This window comes from Microcaecilia unicolor, chromosome 4, assembly GCF_901765095.1.
Source record: "Microcaecilia unicolor chromosome 4, aMicUni1.1, whole genome shotgun sequence".
Lineage (NCBI taxonomy): Eukaryota > Metazoa > Chordata > Amphibia > Gymnophiona > Siphonopidae > Microcaecilia > Microcaecilia unicolor.
The window spans coordinates 167,065,085-167,088,863 of NC_044034.1; the positions used below are offsets into that span (position 1 = coordinate 167,065,085).

The 23,779-nt window shown below is 43.1% G+C and overlaps 1 protein-coding gene across 1 annotated transcript in view; it reads right to left on the reverse strand.

Annotated features, from left to right (window-relative positions):
* LRP4 (LDL receptor related protein 4) overlaps window positions 1-23,779 on the reverse strand; it is a 203,670-nt gene that overhangs the window by 21,683 nt on the left and 158,208 nt on the right. Inside the window, exons 26-36 of the mRNA XM_030200877.1 lie at window positions 22,180-22,342; window positions 19,709-19,934; window positions 19,214-19,517; window positions 18,585-18,803; window positions 10,747-10,881; window positions 8,852-8,960; window positions 8,426-8,570; window positions 6,457-6,570; window positions 5,755-5,851; window positions 5,087-5,154; window positions 4,685-4,772 (exon numbers count right to left, since the gene is read on the reverse strand). Of these exons, the coding sequence (XP_030056737.1) occupies window positions 4,685-4,772; window positions 5,087-5,154; window positions 5,755-5,851; window positions 6,457-6,570; window positions 8,426-8,570; window positions 8,852-8,960; window positions 10,747-10,881; window positions 18,585-18,803; window positions 19,214-19,517; window positions 19,709-19,934; window positions 22,180-22,342 (1,668 nt within the window). The remainder of the gene's footprint in view (window positions 1-4,684; window positions 4,773-5,086; window positions 5,155-5,754; window positions 5,852-6,456; window positions 6,571-8,425; window positions 8,571-8,851; window positions 8,961-10,746; window positions 10,882-18,584; window positions 18,804-19,213; window positions 19,518-19,708; window positions 19,935-22,179; window positions 22,343-23,779) is intronic.

Here is a 23,779-nt window from a genome sequence, read left to right on the forward strand (position 1 = left end):
CAAAAGCAAGGCTTTGCAGTAATTCTGCAAACTAACGCATACAATATTTGCCATGGCTGTTCACCACTAGGAACACCGGGGACCCTGGGCCTAGGTTCGGTGTTTTAACCTGAAACAAGCTCAACATTCATATCTATTGGGTGTGAGTCTGGTACTACTACTACTACTTAACATTTCTAGAGCGCTACTAGGGTTACGCAGCGCTGTACAAATTAACAAAGAAGGACGTTCCCTGCTCAAAGGAGCTTACAATCTACATCTCAGTGAGGGAGGACGCATGACCGTGGTACGTGGATTAGTGGTATGTGGATTAGGGAGATCCAAGAAATTACAGGCCGGTGAATCAGACGTTCATACTGGGACAATTTTTTTCTGTCCGGAGCGTACTACCATAGCTGGTGGACTCCTATATTCAGAACTTTCTATATTCAGAACTTACCCAACTATGGAACGCCATAGAGATAGGGTTGGAGTTTGTAGCCCTATTTAACTGGTGTCCTTGGTCACCCTTCCTCTTCTCCTCAGGATCCAGAGAATGGCTAGTTTTTAGCTTATGCATTAACCGGTCATTTTCAGCAGTACTCTCTCTTCCGTTCTTTTATAGATCTAAGAGGATGTTCATTGCGCTCTTAGGGTCATTTCATTCTTACCTAGACGACTGCCTAATTGGAGAAAGTCTTATCAGCAGAGTTCTCAGGTCACGCACCGGGTGTTGCATTTCTTACAGTCTCTAGGTTGGGTGGTGATTGTAGCCAGGCCTCTCATTTGATCTCTCATCAGATATCTCTGATTTTCTCTTTGTTTAGTCAAGTTGGCGCACAGTCTTTTGTCTCCTCTGCAAACATCCCAGTTTATATTTTTCTTGGTGACCTTGGGCCTTCGGCCATTTCCTCGCTCTATTCTGCAGAATGCAATTTTACTTTCTAATGCCCAAGAAGGAATTTTCCTTCATCCAATTGCGAATCTCAGGGTCATCAATCGCGCTATTTAAGTGTCATCTAGTTATCTCAAGAACCTTAGTTCTGTCATTGGGATGCTTCGTGCAGTACACTTTTTGGCAGAAGCTTTTTTGTATATATTGTTTTTCTGGGGGACCTCAGCAATTCGTTTTACCTTCGGGTGAATTTTGTTTTCCCTACTGACAAACAAGGCGGAGAGAGCTATGTTGGTCCTTGCCATGGCAATGGGTTATGTCATCCGCCAAGGAGGAGTTAAGAGTATACTCTTGAGTTTGTACTCATTTTTTCTTAGTTGTGTCACCCTGCATTTAGGTGAATGGACTCTCATTTTTTCAGCCTTACTTCCTCACTGCGACACTTCAGGGCTATCTCTTTTTGCCTTCAGGCTCACGAACATTTCTTGCTTCTTCCGTTCAGCAACAGTCTTGACGGAGACAGGGACAGATGCCAACGTCCAGCAGGGGATTTTCAGCCTTCTTTATGCGTTTCTTCCATCATCTCACTAGGTGTTTACGCAGAACCAAGGCACCCTTCTACATCCGGACCCCCAGTCACTCAAACTTATGGCGTGGTTCCTGGGTCTGCAACATCTTTGATATTTTCGCAGGAAGTACTTCAAGTTTTAATTGCTTCCAGACAGAAATCTACATTAAAGTCCTATGAATCAAAGTGGCGACGGTTCACTCTGTGGTACTCCTCTCGCCACTTCATTCCACAAACAGTATCCATTTTGCATGTTTTGGAATATCTTCTGCATCTTGCGAAATCTTGTCTGTCTTACTCATCCATTAGAGTTCATTTGGCAGCTCTATCAGTGATGCATGATACTGTTGACAACCGCACGCTTATGCAGCATCCACTGTCAAAGCGGTTTCTTAAAGGAGTCCTGCACCTGTACCTCCCGCTTCGTCCACCAGCTAGGTGAACTAGGTGAACAGACTCTTAAAGTTCTGTTTTCTAGTAGCCATAACTTTTTCTATAAAGTTTTCCTCTTCAAGCAGTGTTTCCCAGTAGCCATTGCAGCAAGTAGATCTATGTGTGGAATACTTCTATGGTTGGTAACTTCTTTTCGGTCTGCTGTAGTTTAAAGTTTTCACCTTTCCCAATCGGTTTTTTCTTATTGGTTTTGTCCTTCTAGCCAGTAGGCGTAAAAGTTTTTCATTGTTTCTAACCCGCTATATCGCGAAGGATCAAGGAAATGAGAATGTCTATTTCTCTTCTCGCTGAGAGGGCAGTTCCACAGCATATTACAACATATTCCACAACTTCAGAAGCGGGCTCTATTCTTACTACGGCGATTTTTGGTGCTCTCGGTGCACATTGGTAAGTTGGCAACTTAGTCCTAGTTTCATTTTATTTTGCTCATTGGGACACACTACATGTTAGTTGTCGCCAGGTGGCCTATGCAGCATGAACATTTCTCTGCAGTTTTCATAAGGTCCCTCCCTTCAGATTACTGCTTTGGTACTTCCCATCAGTCCAATCCTGGTCCGGTCCGGAGGGACGCTAAGGAAGGAGAAATTAGATCTTACCTGCTAATTTGCTTTCCTTTAGTCCCTCCGGACCAGACCAGGCCCCTCCCATGTTCTCTCTACTCTTTAGCTTCTTTTATTAAGTAGGAAGTGTTTCAGTAGGAAGTGTATTCATTCCTTTACGATTCGTGGAACAATACTATATATATACAGAACTTTACGTGGTCTATACCACTTCTCTGGTGGTTGCTGGTGAGCTCAATTGCTGGAATCTATCTATAAAACCTTAAATACGCCATACCACTTCTCTGGTGAGAGTTGTGGCTGAGCTCAGTTGCTGGAATATCTATAAAACCTTAAATATGATTTACCACTTTTCTGGTGAGAGTTGCTGGTAAGCTCAGTTGATGGAATATATATAAAATCTTAAGTGGGCCATACCACTTCTCTGGTGAGAGTTGCTGGTGAGCTATAAGACAAGTGAGCCATACCACTTCTCTGGTGAGAGTTGCGGGTGAGCTATATTATATGTGAGCCATACCACTTCTCTGGGGAGAGTTGCTGGTGAGCTATATTACATGTGAGCCATATCGCTTCTCTGGTGAGAGTTGCTGGTGAGCTATAGTACAAGTGAGCCATACCACTTCTCTAGTGAGAGTTGCTGGTGAGCTGTAATACATATCGGGCCATACCACTTCTCTGGTGAGAGTTGCTGGTGAGCTCTGATACTTGGCATTGCCGAGTGCTTTGTGGCTGCTAGGATTCCATACGGCACAGAAGGTCTTTCTTTCTTTCCTGCTTTGTTATTCAAATACTGAGGCTAAGGTCACATGGCCAGGGCTCCTATTGGCTCTCTAGAGTCAGAGTTTTTTCTCAGTCTCCACCTGCTGGTAGGCGAGCACAACCCATCAGTCCAATCCTGGTCCGGTCCGGAGGGACTAAAGGAAAGCAAATTAGCAGGTAAGATCTAATTTCTCCTTGGAGAATTTGTGGTCTTCTATGGGGAAAATTAGAAGGGTTATTTCTATCTTCTACCAACTTATTAGAGGGGATGAGTTCACCAAGTTTCCATATATGAGGGTATGGGAGGAGGATTTAGGGTGTGAATTAAGTGCGAGTGAATGGAAGGCAGTATGCCTGGAAGTGAAGAAAGCTTCCCTATGTGTTCTGATTAAAGAGAATGCATTTAAAGTTCTAACAAGATGGTATTACATCCCGGAGCGGATTAAGAAAATGTTTCCTGGGGCTTCAGACCTGTGTTGGAGATGTGGCACAGACACTGGCTCATTTCTCCACATCTGGTGGACTTGTAGACGAATACAGGGGTACTGGCAGGGAATCATTCAGTCTGTGACTACCATTTTGGAGGCTGTGTGTCCCTGTTATCCCAAATGGTGCCTGCTGGGATGGGGGACTCAAAGAGGACATAAATGGCAAAAAGACTTTGTTTTGCAGCTGCAAAGTCAGTGATAGCAGCCCATTGGAAGCAGACTACCGGGTCTTCCACTTCCATATGGATGGTGAAACTTCGTTTGGGAATTGGAAAAATTAACTGACCGCCGGTTGGGGAGGTTTGATCCTAAGGCGACCAAATGGGTTAAACTGGATCATTTATTGGGTACTGTTTAAGGGGAAAGAGGGGTTTTATTTGGGGGGGGGGGGGGTAAAGAGGGAAGGGGAAGTATTATCCGATTATTACTGCATGTTGTTTAAAGAGGGGATTTGACAAGATGATACTGGTTTTGCAACCTATTTTTATGCATTGATGTAACCTTCTCAAAACTTTAATAAACATTTATTGTAAAAAAAAAAAAAAACCTATGTTGCTCACCTATAACAGATGTTTTCTGTAGACAGCAAGATTGATGAGGCACCCAATCCCTCCCACCTCCTTGACAGATGTAATTAATCTTTTGAACTTTGGAACTAGCCAAGGAGCTGAGAAGACCATAGTACATGAGAAGGGCTGTGCATCCTCAGAAATTTACACTAAGTTCAGAGCTCTGGGAGACAGTTTTTTCCCCACCAGATGACATCATCTCACTTGTGTGTGCTGACTATGGAAAACACTTGTTACAGGTGAGCAACATTACTTTCTCTGTGAATCTTTGCATCATGATGAATGGCTCTCTGAATGCATGCATCTCTTTCTGTGCTTGCACAAGTGGAATAACACATTCAATTTTTATTCCTTGAAAACAGAATAAGAATGGTAAGGATTCTGTGAAAGATAGTGCATCAGAGGTTCTTTACCTGTATATAATCAGCACAGCAATCAACAGGAGGAGAACAACGGTACTGAGGAAACCTCCAATTATGTAACTGACATGCAGTCCCTCTCCTGAAAAACCCAAAGAAGGAATAGTGAGGCGTGATGCTAGGGAAGACTGGCAAAGAAGGTAGAGAAATAGAGATAGAGTGGTGAAGGACAAATGGTGGCGATAAAGAAGAAATAAACTACTGCCAATCTTATTGCTATAACACAATTATGAAATAGCACCATTACTATAAGAACAAAGGACAGCTTCTACCTCAGAAAAGAGAGGCATCAACTGTTCTGGCTAGCATGAAATGAGGTATATTCTTACCCTTCCTACAGTATGACTGGCATGAGAGGTGGGGGACTTTTTCTTTGGAGAAGAGGAGAGTTCTTACCTGTGGTTGCTGGCACAGCTCCATTTTGCTGTGTACATAGACCTTGACTGATTTCTTTCTCCAAGCAGCTATGGGCAAAAGATGACAGACAGTGAAAAGCTTGGTAGACTTGACATAATTAAGGATATTTCATCTTCTCAAGGAGCAGAAGAGTCTCACAAGTTCTCAGTTTATTTCAAGTATCCACTCATTCACCCTTTTGCCAACAGCAGGTGGTGCAAGTGAGCTTGGGAAATACCAGCCCAGCTTCACAGGGCACAGGAAGGAAGCCCCCCGAGCTCTAAGAATTTCCATTTCATTTGGTGCTCCAGTGGACCTCAGAATAAACATTTTATCATGTGCTGGATTTGAAATTTTTTAAGTCATTGTGTAAAGTTATTTTTTGAACATTTCAGAATGGTTTCACCTAAGGTTGGTTTTTCTTGTGGGAGCTGAAGGGATTCAAATACACATCAAATAATTTCTCAAATGTACATCCCTTTATAAGTCCCTAAACTGCTAACAGAAGCCATATCAGCAACCAGATTAAAACAGATAAGGTTTCTCCAACTGATAAGCTAGCAACTTTGTGAGATGAAAAGACTCCCAGATCCCCACTAGAAAACAAGTTGTGACACACATGAAGAATTGACATATCCCATCAACCACCCCTGACTGTCTTCACATACCTTCTGACAGTTGTTTCCAGCGGAGTGAGATATCCTGCTGTCTGTGCTGTAGGGTTCCTCCTACTGCTGGTGGTGCTTTCTGGAACAAACCCTGGGGCTGCAAAGACACAAAAGAACATTGTGAAGAGAAGTTTAGAAATTAGGAGAAGGGGAATGCTCAATTCATAATCTCCTCAGCCTTGCCAATTATGAGCTTATACAACTTCCAAGTCCAGCCTGGCTGATAAGGAGAGAAAGCTACAGGATCACTGGGTATGGTGAGGGAGATGTCATGAGTAGTCAAAAAGCTCTGGCTGTAGGGGAGATGTAGGAGATTAAAGAAAGCTGGATATGAGGCAGCTGTAGGAAATGATGGAGTTCTGGCTGTGTGTGGGAGCTGTATAAAATGGTGGAGGAGCGTTCTCTATGGTGAGCAATGGGAGTTGTGGATGGAGGAATTCTAGTGAATGGTAGAAGAGTGCTGCCTGGGATGGGGACTGACTTTGAGGCTTCTATAGGGAATGGCTGAGGATTGCTGGCTGTGGGAGGGCTGGAAGGAAAAGTGCAGAAGCACTGTCTGTAGGAGGCAATGCAGGGAATGGTGAAGGGGCACTAGCCACAGAGGAAGGCATTAGTTGTAGAGGATAATGTGAGTAACCTGATGACTGACTTTATTTAGTAACCATGCAATAAGTGAACTTGGAATGCTGAACTTGAACTCACTGATGGAACAGTGCTGTCCTTCTGTATCATCAGGGCATGCACAGACAAAGTCAGATATCTTGGCCAAGCAGAGGTGGGAACAGCCTCCATTATTCACTCCACAGGCGTTGCTACCTACAAAGGATACACAATACCTGAACTGAACGTAATGACATTCTGGTTGCCACAGAGCTATTGAGAGCCGCTTGAAAGTTGCTGACTGAGTGTGCACATGGATCCTGTATTTAGGGTTTTACTTAACTAGCTATAACTCTTACACACCAAACATTTGCAAGCAGCTATGAAAGTTTTGTGGACACAAAATTAATTTGATAAATTTAGCACCAAGAACATGTATTAATAACCAGAATAGCAACAGAATATTTATTTTATTTAAAACATTTTTACACCGCCTATCTTCTAGGCAGTTTCCAATTGAACATACACATACATACATGTAAATGCCAACATTCTGGCTACATGCTATTCTACAACCTGATGCCTAAATGCAATGGCGCATAGTTTGAAGGTGTACGTACAAATGAGCGAAGTATGGGCAGGGTGCACAGTTACACCATGTGTGATTCAGTCTTCTATTTTTTTTTTTCAATCACATCTGTTATATAAGTTAAGGCTAATGTTTGCGGTCTGATTTCTAGTGTGGTACAGACTCTTGTTCTCAGTAAACTAGACTACTGCAATGCCTTGTACCTTGGCCTGATGAGTTCTCAGTGCAGGGCATTGCAGATTGTTCAAAATGCAGTGACCAGAGTTTTGAAAACAGCTCACATTTCTCCAATTCTAAAACAACTCCATTGGCTACCAGTGTTTTATAGAGTTAAATTTAAAGTGTTATCTTTAATTCATCAAGTGATACATTCTCATTCCCCACTGTATTTTAAAGATATCTTATATGTGTATCACCCGAATAGAGCATTGTGTTCAGAGGATGCAGTACATTTATCCTCAGATGTATTAACCACAATTCATGCAAACACATGGGCATCAACATTCTCTGTTGCAGAGATATTATATTGGAATGAACTTGTTGGCCAGATATGTTTATGTGTGGCTAAATTCCATTTAAAAAACTACAAGATATTTGTTTGTTGTAGCAGTTTTATTTTTTTTTAATGACTTCGAGATGGTTGAGCAGTGCTGATGTTTTATTTTATTGTTTTTTATGAAGTTTGTTTCTCTGTTTTTATATGTATTGGAATCTACCTTGGTATTAGGCGGGGTATGGTTTTTAAATAAATCACAGAATACTATAATTTGCACATTTTTTTTACAATCTAGGTGCAAGCATTTACACTAAGCTCTATGGCTGGTGTAAGTGCTCGTGCCAAACATATATGCACCTGTCTACCCAATTACATTAGTATTCTGTAAAGGAAAGCAGGTGCCTAATTTCCTTTAGATACCTAAATGTAGGCTCATCTATAAAATCTCCCTCTGATATTGAAATGTGGGCAGTATATCTTTGGAAACTTTGGGCAGGTTTTTTACTAAAAGCAGTTAGCTTAGCGGGGTTTAAAAAAGGTTTGGATAGCTTTCTAAAAGAAAAGTCCATAAGCCATTATTAAGGTGGACTTGGGAAAAACCGCTACTTATTTCTAGATAAGCAGCATAAAATGTATTGTGCTGTTTTGGGATCTTGCCAGGTACGTTTAACCTGGATTGGCCACTGTTGGAAACAGGATACTGGGCTTGATGGACCTTGGGTCTGTCCCAATATGGCAACGTTTATGTTCTTATGTTTAGAATTAAAACTTTCTTGGACAAATAATTGCTGAAATCAGTGATTATAAATTCTGGGAATAGAACCTAAGATTCAATCATAGAAATGGTAGGCAAGCCCTAAATTTGTCCTCTTCATATGTAGTTACATAATAACCCCCTCTTTGTGCATCTCTCAAAATTAATTGTCCATGAAACATAACAGAAGCTACTCAGAGTGCAAGGCTGTGATTCCTGAGCTGTCCCATACCTGTCTGTCTCTGAGGCGACACCACAATAATGTCCATCAGATCTTCTGCATTTGCCAGTACCGTCTCTTTGTTTCGCCCAGAATACTTGTCCACCCGTTGAATAGATTTTGTTTGCCAATCTGTCCAGTAGATCCAGTGATCGTGCTACTCTCAGGTGAAAAAATATGTTGAAATACACATTTACTTACAGTTCTCTTTTAAGTATCTACAAACTATAGTCCTACCAGTACCATGCCCTACCATCCATCCAAAGGTACCGTGCTTCATCTTAGGGCCCTTGCAAGCTACACTCCAGTCTCAAGCACTGCAGGCTAGTTAAACCCTCCGTGGGCTACAGTCTAGTCCAGGCACTCAGACTTAGGCCACCAGATGTCCTGCTCTGACCTACACCCTTTGGAACTGAGTAGCATATGTGAAGCATTCACCTGAGTGAGGGCAAAAGGGTGCGATACATGACTGATAAGAACTTGTCGCAACTTCCCATTGAGATCTGCACTTTCTATTCGGTCCAAGTGTGCATCCACCCAAAACATCCTGCAGAAAGAGAGGAGAATGAGAAATAGTAGAGACTATTATAAAGAACAAAATTACTAAACACAGAGACAAACATGGTTTACTTGGATAGACTGAACATGGATTTAACCAAAGGAAGTCTTGTTTTACTAATCTGCTATATTTTTTGAAGGCGTGAATAAACATGTAGATAAAGGTGAGCCAGTTGATATTCTCTAGCTGGACAAAGTCCCTCATGAGAAACTCCTGATGACATAAAAAAAAAACCATGGAATAGGAGGCAGTGGATAAAGAACTGATTAAAATATAGAAAACAGAGAGTAGGGTTAAATGGTCAATTTTCTCAATGGAGGAAGGTGAATAATGGAGTACCCACAGAGATCTGTACTGGTACTGTTTATATTTTTAACATATTTATCAATTATTTAGTCATGGGAACAATGAAGTGATCAAATTTGCAGATAAAAAATTATTCAAAGTTAAATCACATGCAGACTGTGAGAAACTGCAGGAGGGCTTTGAGAGACTGGGCATCTAGATGGCCGATGAAATTTAATGTTGACAAGTGTAAAGCGATATACATTGGGAACAGTAACCCAAATTATAGCTACACGATGTTGGGTTCCACATTAGGGATCATCACCCAGAAAAGGTATTTAGGTGTCGTCGTGGACAATATGTTGCAATCTTCTGCTCAATGTGTGGCGGCGGCGGCAGCCAACAAAGCAAACACAATGTTCAGAATTCTTGGGGAAGGAAGACAGAATAAAACAAAGAATATTATAATGCCTGTCTATTGCTGCATGGGTCAACTGTATCTTAAGTATTGTGTGCAATTCTGATCACCATGGGGCTCCATATTTCATAAAAAGATATAGCAGAATTAGAAAAGGTAGAGAGAAGGGTGACAAAAATGATAAATGGGATGAATAGGATAAAACTTTTCCACTCAATACATGGATAAGCTCTAAAATGTGTTGCTAGAAGATGTGGTAAAAACAGTTAATATAGCTTTATTTGTTTATTTTTAAATTTTAAGGAACAGCTTTATTGAAATTAACAAACAGCAAGTATTCCAGTAACTAACAAACAAAACACTTTAACAATACCGTATAGCCCAAGGTCTTTCCATTTATATTTATTTGTAGCATTTGTATCCCGCATTTTCCCACCAATTTGCAGGCTCAATGTGGCTTACATTTGCCGTAATGGCGGTTGCCATTTCCGGGTAACAGAATTACAAATGGTATTGCGTTAAGGTGCATACATACATGATAACATACATGGAGCATAACATATATGGAATAGATCATGGTATATAGGAGTTTTATACCCAATAGGTCCCAAACCCCCATCTAAAGCACCCCACCCCCAGATTCCTAAGAGACCTACTGCGATCACTTATATAGAAAGGTTTGGGGCAAATTCCTGGACGTAAAGTCCATAAACTGTTATTGAGGTAGACCTGTGGAAAGTCACTATAGCACTGAATCTTGCCACTTTTTGGAATCCTACCACATATTTATGACCTGGAATGGACAATATTATAAACAGGATACCAGGATAAATGGACCTTTCGTCTGACTTAATATGGCAACTTATGTTCTAAATGGCAAGGGCAATTCAAATCAAATATTTGCCCAAGAGAAGAGTCAGGCTGAACTGGAAACATGGAGATCTGGGACTGCAAAGTGTTTATTGAAGTCCACTATATGTAATCTGATGCAACCAGCTTCTGTAAAAGTTCAGTCAGAATGCCTCCCCCACCCCATCAGGTTTAGGGAGTGGGTGCCCTGCACACACTAACCTGCGGATATCATAGTCCAGGGTTAGTCCGTTGGGCCAGCCCAGATCTGTATTGATGAGAACCTTCCGATCAGAGCCATCCAGGTATGCACGCTCAATCTTAGCAATGTGTCCCCAATCTGTCCAGAAGAGGTAGCTGTGAACACAAGGGACCACAAAGGAAAACAAAAGGTTATGTGTTTACAGAGCAGACCAGGCAAGGACTGAGGCGAGAGAGCAAGGGCTTTGTATCTCCCTCTCCCTTTTAATACCCCTATGCACCTGTACTGTGAGTTTGTGTCACACCCTGCAGCACCTCCCAATATATTCCAGACACATTGCATTGGACAGACTTTCAAGGAGCCGGTGAGCAACAAAGTTAACTGGTTCATTTTAACTGGTTAACTTTGTACTAATTTCAGTCACAGTTAACACACCCATTCCTAATTGTATGCTATCCTATTTTGTCGCTTTGTCTTTGATGTATATTTTTCCTTTCACATTTTTTATGTAATTGATGTGTAATGTAAATCAGGAAAATTATCTTTGGTCCGTATATCACCTCAACAATAATTAGAGGGGATTAACTAAATAAAAACAAACTCTAAAGTTGAGGCTGACTATCCAGTTAAAACCTGTTGGATTAGATTTAAGGTAAATGTGTGCAGCTGCACTTACAAAGACAATTTAGCATATTACCACTAACCAGTTGAATTTGAAAATCCACCCTTAGCATACCTGACCTGTCCTATTTTTTTGTCCAACTAAATCTTATGTTTAAGGTTTAATTACAAAATTTGAAAGACTGCTCATTGAAAAAAAAAAATAATTTTCACATCAAAGTGTTTACACATCACCTAAAAACCAATCCCCAAAACATAACATAATTGGTCAATCTTAAACCTTGTTACCCCTATCATAGTTAACCTTTTTTACACTTGTGAATCACATCAATATGTCCTTTATTCAGTGCAATACATGTTATGCTTTAATCCTAAATCAAACTATCTGGAGTCTTAGAGCTTGTCCTATCTGTCTCCAATTATCAGCTTTGAAAGATGAGATCCACAAACTAAAGAAAAAATTGGTTTCAACTAAAAAAGCATTCAGAATTACTCAATTCCCTGCCAATTTACCACCACCACTGCCACAGAGAATGAAACAACAGAGGAATAGATGGGTTACAGTAGGCTCAGACCTGTGACACAGAAGCTTTCACCTTCCCAACCTTTGCCCCTGTCAAATTCTTTTGCTGCACTGCATCATTATGATGCTGAAAAAAGAAGTACTGTGGTGGAACCAGAGGCTATGAAAGTAGCACAACCCAAGAATCATCCCCCAAAAAAGGACAGATTGGTGAAAAGCAGAAAACTCTTATTGCTCTGAGACTCCATTATCAGAGGCATTAACTTAGGAACACAGTTCAAGGGTTCCAACCTAGTGAAATGCCTTTCTTCAGCTACTATATGTACCGACCAAATTCTGAAAGTGATCCGGGAAGAGAGCGAGGCTTCAAATATTGATGTTGTAATTCACCTGGGGACAAATGACCTGGCCAACAATAGCAAGTTTACAGCACAGAGAGCATTCCAGAAGCTTGGGGAGGGACTGAAATCTTTGGTTTGGACTGTGGCTTTTTCTAAAGTAATTCCCACATGGGGGAAGGAAGAAGAAAGACTACACAAAACAGTGGAGTTCAATAAGTGGCTTGAGTCTTGGTGTAAAGAAGGTTTTAGTCACATAGGGGCACGGGGTAATACGTGGAAAAATAACAGGCTGTACTGTAATAATGGGCTACATCGTTCAGTGATGGGAAAAAGGATTCTTGGGGACAAATTCAGACAGTATGTTTCTAGACATTTAAACTAGAAGGCGGGGGTGATAAAAGGAAAACGAGGGAATTTGGATAGACACCCCCAGAATAAACTTGATGGCAGAGGGAAAGGTCATCTAAATACAGAAAACCACCTAAACTCTCTACGCAGATGGAAAGCAATGAGCACAAATGCTCTTAGTCTAGGTAAAAAGGTTCAAGACTTGCAAGCCCTGATGTTTGAAGAAAACTTGGATATTGTTGCTATTACAGAGACGTGGTTCAATGATTCCCATGAATGGGATGTGACTATACCGGGCTATAAACCTTTTAGAAAGGATAGAGAGGGCCGAAGGGGTGGAGGAGTAGCGATGTATGTGAGAGACAATATCAGAGCGGCTGAAATGCGGGGCACCTGGGGAAAGGAAGAAGCTTTATGGATTATCCTGGAAAGAGAACATGGAATCTGTATCCACATGGGGGTTATCTACAGACCTCCGGCACAAATAGAGAAGCTAGACAAGGATCTGATAGAGGATATTCAAAAGATTGGTGTGAAAGGAGAGGTGCTACTGTTGGGAGATTTCAACTTGTCTGATGTGGATTGGAACATCCCGTCTGCGGAATCGGAAAGAAGTAGGGAGATTGTGGATGCCTGTCAAAGTGCCTTGCTCAGACAAATGGTGACGGAACCCACAAGGGAAGGGTCGATGCTAGATCTAGTGCTCACGAATGGAGGAAGTGTTTCTAATATCTGGGTGGGTGCCCACCTATATAATAGTGATCATCACACAATATGGTTTGATATAAGGGTGAAGGTGGAGTGTGGACGCACAAAACTAAAAGTACTGGATTTCAGACGTACTGATTTTGATAAAATGGGGGAATACCTGAAAAAGGAGCTGTTGAAGTGGGAAGGCATAGGAGAAGTGGAACATCAGTGGTCAAAGCTGAAGGCTGCTATAAATATGGCAACTGATCTTTACGCAAGGAAAGTAAATAAAACCAAGAGAAACAGGAAGCCTATATGGTTCTCCAACCAAGTAGCTGAAAAAATAAGAGCAAAAGAGGCTTTGTTCAAGAAATACAAAAGAACGCAACGAGAGGATCACGGAAAAGATTATCGGATTAAACTCAAAGAAACGAAGAGGGAAATACGGCAAGCGAAAGCGCGAGCGGAAGAAAAAATGGCTAAAGATGTAAATAGAGGTGACAAGACCTTTTTCAGATATATTGGAGAAAGGAGAAGATAGAAATGGAATTGTGAGACTGAAAGACAATGAGAATGGTTATGTGGAAAGTGAGGAGGATAAAGCGAATGTGCTAAACAATTACTTCTCTTCGGTGTTCACAGAGGAAAATCCTGGTAAAGGACCGCGGTTGGCTGCTGAAGGAATATTTGGGAATGGAGTGGATACTGCGCCATTTACGGAAGAAAGAGTTTATAAACAGCTGGAGAATCTGAAGGTGGACAAAGCTATGAGGCCAGATGGGATACATCCCAGGATACTGAGGGAGCTCAGGTCTTGGCGGGACCTCTTAAAGAGTTATTTAATAGATCTTTACAGACGGGAGAGGTTCCGCGAGATTGGAGACGAGCGGATGTAGTCTCTCTTCACAAAAGTGGAGACAGGGAAGAAATGGGAAACTACAGGTAAGTCTCACATCGGTGGTAGGAAAAATAATGGAGTCGCTGATGAAAGAAAGGATAGTTAACTTTCTAGAAGACAATGGGTTACAGACCTGAGTCAACATGGCTTTACCAAAGGAAAATCCTGCCAAACAAATCTCACTGACTTCTTTGACAAAAGAAATGGATGAAGGCCATGTGGTAGAAGTAATCTACTTGGATTTCAGCAAAGCCTTTGATACCGTCCCCCACAGAAGACTCGTGAATAAGCTGAAAGGGCTGAACTTAGGACCGAAAGTGGTGAACTGGATAGAAAACTGGTTGACCGACAGGTGGCAGAGGATGGTGGTAAATGGAATCCACTCGGAGGAAAGGGTGGTGAGCAGTGGGGTTCCTCAGGGGTCGGTGCTGGGGCCCATTTTGATTAATATATTTGTGAGAGATATTGCTGAAGGGTTGGAAGGAAAGGTTTGCCTTTTTGCGGATGACACGAAGATAGCCAATAGAGTGGATACCCTAAAGGGAGTAGAAACGATGAGAAGGGATCTCCGAAAGAAGAATGGTCGAGGGTCTGGCAACATTTAACATCCCGACTTTAGGGAGTAGTACAAACTACCGTCATATTTTTAGTCACCACTACGGATGGGGATCCCCACAGGACTTTCGATCGAATGGTGGCCTCCTGCACTCCATAATCAGCTAAGTACAAATTCATTCTTATCAATAGAACAACTAAATGATATGAATATTGGGATATGGTACGAAGGCAGGAGTGCAATGATGTGTTAAGGGATACCAGCAGTAATATACTGCAAGAGAGTTCTGGGAACACGACCCCTGCTACTGAGCACCATTAGCAAATAAAAAAAGAAAAAAATATTTATTTTATACACAGTGCACTTTTTGAGTTTATTGTTCTAGTGCACTGGTCGGCAAACTCATTAGTCAACAGAACCAAATATCAGTACAACGATTGAAATTTCTTTTGAGAGCCAAATTTTTTTAACTTAAACTATATAGGTAGGTACATTGTTGTTAACTTAATTAGGGTACTCCTAAGCTGGCCTTTGCTTAAAAACTCAGTCCTGTCCAGCACTGTGCAGTAGGGCTGAACTCACTCAGTTGTCTTGGCTATTTCAAAGTGCAAGGAACTTGTGGCAAACAATATCTAGTTATTTATTTATTTATTTATTTGTTGCATTTGTATCCCACATTTTCCCACCTCTTTGCAGGCTCAATGTGGCTTACAATACATCATGAATAGTGGAAATGAGAAGAGAATAGACAATTGGTATTACAGAAGTATTTGGGTTCCATGATAATGATAAAGCATAATAGTGAGATAACAAGAAAACATTTTAAGATAATTCTGGGAACATGTGGAGGATTTCACATGTGATGATCTTAGTGATATGTCTTGTTGAAGAGATGCGTCTTCAGTAGTTTGCGGAAGCTGGTTAGTTCGTAGATCATTTTTAGGTTGCGCGGCAGCGCGTTCCAGATTTGTGTGCTCATATAGGAAAAGGTTGATGTGTACATTAGTTTATATTTTACACCTTTACAGTTGGGAAAATGAAGATTATGGAATGTGTGAGATGATTTTTAGCATTCCTGGGTGGTAGGTCTATCAGGTCTGACATGTAGGCTGGGGCATCACCATGGATGATTTTGTGAACTAGGGTGCACACCTTGAACGCGATGTGTTCGTTGAGTGGGAGCCAGTGTAATTTCTCTCGTAGGGGTTTAGCACTCTCATATTTGATTTCCCGAATATGAGTCTTGCTACAGTGTTCTGGGCTGTCTGGAGTTTTTTTGAGTATTTGTTCTTTGCAGCCAGCGTAGAGTGCATTACAATAATCTAGATGACTGAGTACCAATGATTGAACCAAATTATGGAAGACGGTCCTTGGTAAGAATGGCCTTACTCTTTTCAATTTCCACATTGAGTGGAACATCTTTTTGGTTGTGTTTTTCGCGTGATTTTCTAGTGTTAGGTGCCGATCAATGGTAACTCCAAGAATTTTTAGGGTGTCCGAGATTGGTAGGTTCAGTTTTGGTGTGTTGATGGTGGTAAATTTGTTCGAGTTGTGTTGAGAGGTGAGTATAAAACATTGGGTTTTTTCTGCATTAAGTTTCAGCTTGAATGCATTTCCTACTATTCACTACTTTTAATAGAATTACAACATTAAAACCAACCATTCAAGGAAACTGTATAACTCCACCCCCACCCCACGCAGCATGAGTTTGAGGTGCACTGCTACCATGCCCCGCACCCACCCGCCCACCACCCTCAGCTCCCCAACAGCCCTCCTCTCTCCATTCCTGCCAGCCGTGGCCACCCAGGGTTTAAACCTTACCTTTTCATTTTAAGTCGCAGAGACCGACGGCTCACTTCCAGGCTCCAGCTTTTCCTTTCCCACTCAGTGACTCCCGCCCACCCTCGCGGAAACAGGAAATACCTCATCAGGAAGGCGGGGCATTGAGCGGGAAGTGAAAGGCTGGAGGAGGTGAGCCATCGGCCCATCGCTGCAACTTAAAATAAAGAAGTTTAAACGCTGGGCGGCCACTGGCAGGAACGGAAAAAGGACGGAGGGCTGAGGGCGGGCTCAGCGGGGGTGGGCGTCTATGGACTGAGCGCTGGACAGTGGCAGGGAGCGGACTCGCGGGAAGAGCGACACTGAAGGGGCCAAAGAGCCGCATGTGGCTCGCGAGCCGCGGTTTGCAACCACTGTTCTAGTGAATTGGTTTCTTTGTATGATTTGTAGTTAACATTTAATGCCAAGAAGTGCAGAGTGATGCATTTGGGGTGTAGAAACCCAAAAGAGAGATACCGATAGGAGGGGAGAGATTAGTAAGCTCGACTCAGGAGAGAGACCTTGGGGTGTCAGAGGATATGAAGGTGAAGAAACAATGTGACAAGGCAACGGCCATGGCTAGAATGATGCTAGGCTGCATAGAGAGCGGTATAACCAGCAGAAGAATGGAGGTGTTGATGCCCCTCTACAAGTCGTTGGTGAGGCCCCACTTGGAGTATTGTGTTCAGTTTTGGAGGCTGTATCAGGCTAAAGATGTAAAAAGACTGGAAGCAGTGCAAAGAAAAGCTACAAAAATGGTATGGGATTTGCATTGCAAACTGTTGCCGACCAGAACATATATACCTTGGAGGAAAGGAGAAACGGGTGACATGATGCAGACGTTCAAATATTTGAAAGGTATTAATCCGCATATGAGCTTTTTCCGGAGACGGGAAGGTGGTAGAACTAAAGGACATAAAGACACCGCACGTCTTATCTACCGCGTGAACCGATACTCTCATATCACCCCCCTCCTCAAGTCGCTTCACTGGCTCCCAATCCACTACCGTATACAGTTCAAGCTTCTCCTATTGACCTTCAAGTGTACTCAATCTGCTGCCCCCCATTACCTCTCTACCCTCCTCTCCCCGTATGTTCCCACCCGTAACCTCCGCTCTCAGGACAAATCACTCCTATCTGTACCCTTCTCCACCACCGCTAACTCCAGACTCCGCCCCTTCTGCCTCGCATCACCTTATGCCTGGAACAGACTTCCCAAGCCCATACGCCATGCGCCCTCCCTGCCCATCTTCAAGTCCTTACTCAAGGCCCATCTCTTCTCCCTTGCTTTTGGCGCCTAACACCTTCCCCATTCCTGTTACCTACACTGACTACGTAGTCTGTTACCGTTAGATTGTAAGCTCTCTTGAGCAGGGACTGTCCCTCCCCGTGTTTAAACTTGTACAGCGCTGCGTAACCCTGGCAGCGCTATAGAAATGCTAAGTAGTAGTAGTAGTAGTAGCAGACTCAGGAGTAATGTCAGGAAGTATTTTTTCACGGAAAGGGTGGTGGATATGTGGAATGCCCTCCCACGGGAGGTAGTGGAGATGAAAACGGTAATGGAATTCAAACATGCATGGGATAAACACAAAGGAATGCTGTTTAGAAGGAATAGATCTATGGAATCTTAGCGGACATTGGGTGGCGACGCTGGTTTTTGGAGAATAAAACCGGTGCAGGGCGGACTTCTACGGTCTGTGCCCTGAGAAACACAGGGACAAATCAAACTCGGATATACATATAAAGTATTACATACCATGTAAAATAAGTTTATCTTGTTGGGCAGACTGAATGGACCGTTCAGGTCTTTATCTGCCGTCATTTACTATGTTACTATAAAAATATAAACAAAATATTAACACAAAGCAAAAATAACAAAAATACAAAAAACAATAAAATATCCATCACATTAAGGATGAGAAGATGGGGTTTTTAACAAGCTAAATTCATGAGGATAAAAGCCACTTTAAACAAAATATCGACCCCAAAGAATGAAATACACTGTTCACTTCCAACCCCAACTCCCACCACCACCACCATTGTATCCCTTTCCCAGTACTTACCTTTTCCGAGGAAAGACTGCAATGGCTCGTGGTTCATACAAGCTGCTATTAATCAGCACCTTTCTGCAGCTACCATCCAGTCTAGCTACTTCAATTGTGTTTCGACCAGTATCTGTCCAGTACAGATTCCTTGCCACCCAGTCCACTGCGAGGCCATCAGTGGTTTTCAGTCCCTGACCAATCACAGTTTCCATACTGCTGCCATTCAGGTTTGAGCGTCTGCAGAAACCAAGGCAACATATGGAATGTACAAAACACATTTCAACTCCTTGGTCGTCACACTGAGAATCCATGGCACAGCCCCTCTCCTCATTAAGCAGTCAATACACATATAGCTTCTATCCTCCTCATCCAGCTTTTACCTTCCAACAGGTAGCTGTCATACACAGCATCTCTTTCCCCCACCTTCTAATCAGGTCTTCAGAATCATTATTCATGAACTTCTTTCCCCCACCCCCTTTCATTCTTATTTGGTTTTCATTAGAAAATACTGAGCCACAGACCTTCCTTTCCTTCTTCCAATTTTGTAGGCAGAAAAGGAATTTTTGAGACAAAGTTTTCAAAACCATAAGGATAATACATTAATAAAAGTTCAACTTAGTAATTATGCCAGGGTTGTGACTACACACCTGATGACATCCAGGAAGACATCTGTGTAGTAGATTTTGCCATCCACACTGTCATAGTCCAACGAGATGACATTGCTGAGCTTGGGGACAGGGATGTAGACATCGGTGAAGTCATCTGTGTCCAGGGAAATCCTGCGGATAGATGCGCGGTTAGAGAACAGCAAGTAGCTCTCGGGCGATGGGTCGCAGCTCCGTCCATCCTCTTTCAGCAGGATACCAGTGGGACAGGCGCAGGAGAAGCCAGAGGGTCGTGGGAGGCATAGGTGTGTGCACCCACCGTTCTTCATGCCACACTTGTTGGAGCCTTTGGAAACAACACAAAAGACTCCAGTCCTAAAGTGTCATAGAAACTATGCCTTTCAGCCCTTCTAAAGGAAACAAGCATGTAGGAGGAGGAGGAAGGCAAGAGCAAAACACAGACAAAGTCAGACAGGGAGAGAGAATGAAAGACAGACAGAGATGCATATACAGACAGCAAGAGCTACAAACACACACCGAGTGAGCTGGCTCTATCCACTGCCTGGATGTCCATGAGTCCTGGAAGGTTGGATCTCACCACTATTACATTAGTGCCAGTGTTCTTATCAGCTCTATGGATACTCCGAGTCTGCCAGTCAGTCCAGTAAATGTGGGAGTCCAACAGGGTCAGGCCATAGGGGTGCTGAACTGGTGACACCAGTGTGCGCCGGTGACCACCATGCAGATCTGCAACCTCAATGCGCTAAGAGAGAAATTGCAGAACTTTCTTATCCAAATCCAAGACTGAGAAAGCAAGCAGCTAACATAAGCAAATCAAAGGTAGCAGCATATTCCAGCCCCGGCACTAGTCTCTCTGTGTAAATCTCAAGGAATAAGTTTCTTAGCGGACTATGGGCTACATTTACTAACCTGCATACAGTGGTGGAAATAAGTATTTGATCCCTTGCTGATTTTGTAAGTTTGCCCACTGACAAAGACATGAGCAGCCCATAATTGAAGGGTAGGTTATTGGTAACAGTGAGAGATAGCACATCACAAATTAAATCCGGAAAATCACATTGTGGAAAGTATATGAATTTATTTGCATTCTGCAGAGGGAAATAAGTATTTAATCCCTCTGGCAAACAAGACCTAATACTTGGTGGCAAAACCCTTGTTGGCAAGCACAGCGGTCAGACGTCTTCTGTAGTTGATGATGAGGTTTGCACACATGTCAGGAGGAATTTTGGTCCACTCCTCTTTGCAGATCATCTCTAAATCATTAAGAGTTCTGGGCTGTCGCTTGGCAACTCGCAGCTTCAGCTCCCTCCATAAGTTTTCAATGGGATTAAGGTCTGGTGACTGGCTAGGCCACTCCATGACCCTAATGTGCTTCTTCCTGAGCCACTCCTTTGTTGCCTTGGCTGTATGTTTTGGGTCATTGTCGTGCTGGAAGACCCAGCCACGACCCATTTTTAAGGCCCTGGCGGAGGGAAGGAGGTTGTCACTCAGAATTGTACGGTACATGGCCCCATCCATTCTCCCATTGATGCGGTGAAGTAGTCCTGTGCCCTTAGCAGAGAAACACCCCCAAAACATAACATTTCCACCTCCATGCTTGACAGTGGGGACGGTGTTCTTTGGGTCATAGGCAGCATTTCTCTTCCTCCAAACACGGCGAGTTGAGTTCATGCCAAAGAGCTCAATTTTTGTCTCATCTGACCACAGCACCTTCTCCCAATCACTCTCGGCATCATCCAGGTGTTCACTGGCAAACTTCAGACGGGCCGTCACATGTGCCTTCCGGAGCAGGGGGACCTTGCGGGCACTGCAGGATTGCAATCCGTTATGTCGTAATGTGTTACCAATGGTTTTCGTGGTGACAGTGGTCCCAGCTGCCTTGAGATCATTGACAAGTTCCCCCCTTGTAGTTGTAGGCTGATTTCTAACCTTCCTCATGATCAAGGATACCCCACGAGGTGAGATTTTGCGTGGAGCCCCAGATCTTTGTCGATTGACAGTCATTTTGTACTTCTTCCATTTTCTTACTATGGCACCAACAGTTGTCTCCTTCTCGCCCAGCGTCTTACTGATGGTTTTGTAGCCCATTCCAGCCTTGTGCAGGTGTATGATCTTGTCCCTGACATCCTTAGACAGCTCCTTGCTCTTGGCCATTTTGTAGAGGTTAGAGTCTGACTGATTCACTGAGTCTGTGGACAGGTGTCTTTCATACAGGTGACCATTGCCGACAGCTGTCTGTCATGCAGGTAACGAGTTGATTTGGAGCATCTACCTGGTCTGTAGGGGCCAGATCTCTTACTGGTTGGTGGGGGATCAAATACTTATTTCCCTCTGCAGAATGCAAATAAATTCATATACTTTCCACAATGTGATTTTCCGGATTTAATTTGTGATGTGCTATCTCTCACTGTTACCAATAACCTACCCTTCAATTATGGGCTGCTCATGTCTTTGTCAGTGGGCAAACTTACAAAATCAGCAAGGGATCAAATACTTATTTCCACCACTGTAGATGCGTCCCAAACCTGTCATGGTTTTCAGGATATCCACAGTGAATATGCACGAGATCAATTTGCATATGCTATATCTCCAGTACATACCAATTTGTCTCATGCATATTCATTACAAATATCCTGAAACAACAACTGGTATGGGGTCCCCAAGACAGGTTTAGGAAGCTCTGTATTAACAAGTGTCATTTCACTTTAACATGCATTATTTAACACTAGGCCTGTATACTAATAACACACATTACACAGATTAGTAAATCTAACCCTTTATAAGAAAGCAGCTAGTGGGTAAGTTATGAAAGCTATATCTTGGAAGAATATGAGTTATAAAAATTACCTCAAATTCTGGATTTGAATCTGGTAAGAGAGGGAGCCAAGCGCATGCATTCTGATCCTTTATTAACTGGGTCTCTAGCTTCACATAAAATGCATTCTAAGTGAGACTTTCTTATGATAGGAGAGATCTGAGTTTCTTACCTCAGTGTGGGCATCAGCCCAGAGAAGCTGTGAACCAGCCTTGTCCACTGCCAAGCCATTAGGCCAGCCCAGATTCTTACTAATGAGAACCAGGCGATCTGTGCCATCCATGTTAGAGCGCTCTAGCTTTGCATTGTCACCCCAGTCTGACCAGTACATGAACCTGAAGATAGGAATTGGATTACTGAAGGATCACAGTAATAAACATATAAAACAGTTGCTGCCAACAGAACAATTAGAAACAGAGAACATGAATGCAGATAAAAATCATAGACAGCTTCAGACACTATGGTCTGTGACAAAATCAAGTAAGACACTGACAGCAAAGATGGTGGACTTTAAATCTGATAAAGACCAAAATGCTCAGAGTTTCATGAATGGCCCTATGAACACAAATGCAAAATCAGTTCCCAGTTCCAGTTCTGTAGATCACTTTATTGTCACATGCTGTGTGAGGGTGCTGTTCAGTTCAGGGGGGAGAGGAAGACATCTTGACTGGTAAGTTGAATACTGTCAGCAATACTTGGGGATGATATACGGTTATAACCAAGACTCATGTTTGGCTGCCTATATGGTTGGCATGGTGGAGACTTGACCAACAATGTTTAAGTATGGGTGACTGGGGCCCAAGCAGAGTGGTGGCTGCGGCTCTGGTCACCTTGTTGGGCAGACTGGATGGACCATGCGGGTCTTTATCTGTGTCATTTACTGTGTTACTGTCATATTTACAGGTAGGACCAAAAATTAATCACTGCCCTAGAAAAAAAAAACACCATAAGAGAGGTTTCCATATCATCATGCTGATCAATCCATAGACTGGTAGGTTGTGTCCATCTACCAACAGGTGGAGATAGAGAGCAATCCTTTTGCCTCCCTATATGTGGTCATGTGCTGCCAGAAACTCCTCAGTATGTTCTCTATCTCAGCAGGTGGTGGTCACACACAGCAGCAGTTCTGGCTAGGTCTCCAAGCCTAATTTTTAGGTTTTGTTGAGTACCTGGGGTTGAGGGCTCTTCTTGAGCAAGTGCAAACCTGGTGGTGCCAGGTCCCTCCTTTTCTCCCCCCTCCCGCTGGCTCCGTTTAAAAAAAAAAAAATTTGGACGTCCTTTAAGGGCATTTAATTTCAACGTTTATTGCAGCTGCTCACTTGGACACCAGTTCGTTACAGCTCGGAGCGAGAAGCAGGTAATTTTACCTTTTTATAGCGGGCAGGGGGTTCCCCGTTCGATCTCCATGTGGCTTATGGTGTCGGAGGGCGCGAAGATTCGCTCCCCGGACCGCGTGGGTGCGTCTAGCGGGGATGCGGGGGTTTCAAAGCCTGAATCGCCTTTGTTGAGCATCAGTATGGAGTCCGGTCAGTGTCCCGGTTCTTCCTCCGGTGCGGCGGTTTTTCCCGCCATAAGCGCCCATCCCCCGCTGCTCGCCCACTCCATGTTGGCCGGCCACTCTGCTCGGACGGCTTCTTCTTGGGCTGCCCTCGAGCTGGGAGACGTTAATACTATGGTCGCCCTTGATTCAGGCAACGGTAAGAAAGCGGCCAAAGTTAAGCGCCATTCTTCCCGCGCGGCTCCTTCTCGGAGTTTCGCGCCGGACGCCATTT